This window comes from Morone saxatilis, unplaced genomic scaffold (genome assembly GCF_004916995.1).
Source record: "Morone saxatilis isolate NCDOM2014 unplaced genomic scaffold, NCSU_SB_2.0 Contig11, whole genome shotgun sequence".
Lineage (NCBI taxonomy): Eukaryota > Metazoa > Chordata > Actinopteri > Moronidae > Morone > Morone saxatilis.
The window spans coordinates 29635178-29637351 of NW_023339663.1; the positions used below are offsets into that span (position 1 = coordinate 29635178).

Genomic DNA, 2174 nt, shown 5'->3' on the forward strand with positions numbered 1-2174 from the left:
GTTTGTCATTGTTATAACTCACCCTGGTGCGTGATGGTATACAGCAGTCCTCACAGAAGCTGATGAGTTTCTGTGTACTCGTCCAGACTGTTGGTAGCAGTCCTGAAAACATCCCAGTCAGTAGAGTCCAAACACGCCTGAAGATCCTCCGCAGCTTCACTGGTCCACTGTTTTGATGTCCTCACAACAGGTTTACTGAATTTAATTTCTGCCTGTATGAGGAATCAGGGTGGACCATGGGTGGGTCAGAAGGCCAGTGCCGGCGCGAGGGGACGGCGGTGGATATGGCGTTCTGCTGGACTGTAGTGGTAACAGTCGATCTAGTGGCTTCCTTCTGTCTCTGGTCGGGCATTTAATAAACTGTCTGTATTTGGGGAGTTCGTGGCTGAGGTTTCCTTTGTACTTTATGTTACATTATAGGGTTATCACACTGCTCAACATCTCTGGGAAAGCTTATGCTGGGTAGTCCAGTACCATTGCAAGGGAACTGAAGGATTTATGGTAGTTTTCCAGTCTACACGTTTTGTGGAGTTGGAGAAGGCTTATGACCGTGCCCCTCGTAGTATCTTGCTGGGGGTGCTGGGGGAAATATGGGGTGCCGGTGCTTGTATAACTGGAGCAAGTTGTTTCTTTATTCTCAGTGGGAAGTCAAGCACATTCTCTGTGGGTGTTCTCTTGTGCTCTGCCTTGGTTGTGCCTTGTCAAGTCCATATATATATATATATATATATGACCCTAGACCATGAATGGAGCTAGCCTGAGATATTGTTTTCATATATATTTGAAATATCGGAGTATGTAAGAACTGAGTAAGAATTATTTTTTTTAAATAGAGCAAAATCTGCAAGACGGTTCCGGCAGGTAACTCAAATTATGCCACTACACTTACACATGACATAAGTCAAAAGTTATTAAGTCAAAAGGCTCAGAAATGGGACAATGGGCACCGATGGGGTTGTACCCAATGTAGACCAATGATGCAGTGTGTGACTGTGTAGTTATGTGAATGTACAAGTATGTGTGTCAGTTTTGTGAGCTATAACTCTCACCATCTCCCCTCTGCAGTTCGTCCGCAGGCCTCCATTTCCATTGATATGTTGTCCAACAGCAGCATCCTCGAGCTTGCTGACCAACCAGAGGGCTGGGGGTCTAGGGATCGGGTGGTGGTGGCCAGTACTGACTACTCCATGCACCAGGCTGAGGAGTTCACCCTGTTGCCCTGCCCTACCTGCACATCCAACCAGGTCAAGGTTCAAGGTGAGAGAACCAGTGAACTACAATATGTTACCATGCAGGGCTGGGTTGAAAGGTTGTGGTGTTGCTGGGGAAATATATATGTATCAGTACAGTTCAACTTGTTCTTTCAAGTTAAGTCTTGGACTAAGCAGACTTTTAACTATTGGCATAAAGTCTGTTCCCCAGTGTTCTTTAACATGTTTGAGAGCTGGCTACTTTCACAGGAGAGGTTTTTTGATAGTAGTTGTTGGGGAGAATGCAATCTTTGAGCCGGCTATCATCTGATCGTCCATTTAGCCTCTGGGGGCAATGGCCAGTATTTTGAGGCTTCTGGGGTAGCTGACAGATATCCAGAAACAGATAAAAGATATCCGCACCAAGACTTCTTCTGTATGACGAGAAAGACACATTTCAGCTAATCTCTATAAACAGATATCTTTGTACATGCGCACATGAACAAAAGGTAACTAAAGCCTCGGAGAAGTTTCTGACATTGCATTTTGCCCGCTTACGCCTCTTTTGCTCTTCAAATGGACTGTTTACCTGCATGCAACCAAAACCTGCTAATCGTAATTGGTCAATACCACTTGGAAACTTCGGATTGGTCCCTTGTTTACAGATTCTGCATTCATATGCAGATATGGTGGTCGTGTGGTTAATGTATTATTTGCTGTGAATGCTTTGGGAATAAGCTATTTGAATACTGTGAAAGACAGACTCCAAACCAAATGCAAATATGTTCCATCTGGTTCTGATGAATATCATGAATACTGGGGTTTGGGTATAAATGAAATCTTAAAGAAAATAAAGAATGCCTTGATCTAGATAGCTTGGTGTAATTATTGCTAAGACAATTAAGTTGATTAATTTATCAAGCAAAAATGCAAACACGATGGAGTATTAGGGCCAGACTAAGAGAAAAAAATATTTTATTTTTT

General features: G+C 43.2%; 1 protein-coding gene across 2 annotated transcripts in view; it reads left to right on the top strand.

The window, feature by feature from the left end:
• Positions 1-2174, top strand: part of cemip (cell migration inducing hyaluronidase 1) — a gene marked incomplete in the record, with an annotated part of 167875 nt that overhangs the window by 109086 nt on the left and 56615 nt on the right. For both annotated transcript variants that reach the window (XM_035652320.1, XM_035652319.1), the window contains 1 exon segment: positions 1066-1257. In XM_035652320.1, the coding sequence (XP_035508213.1) occupies positions 1066-1257 (192 nt within the window).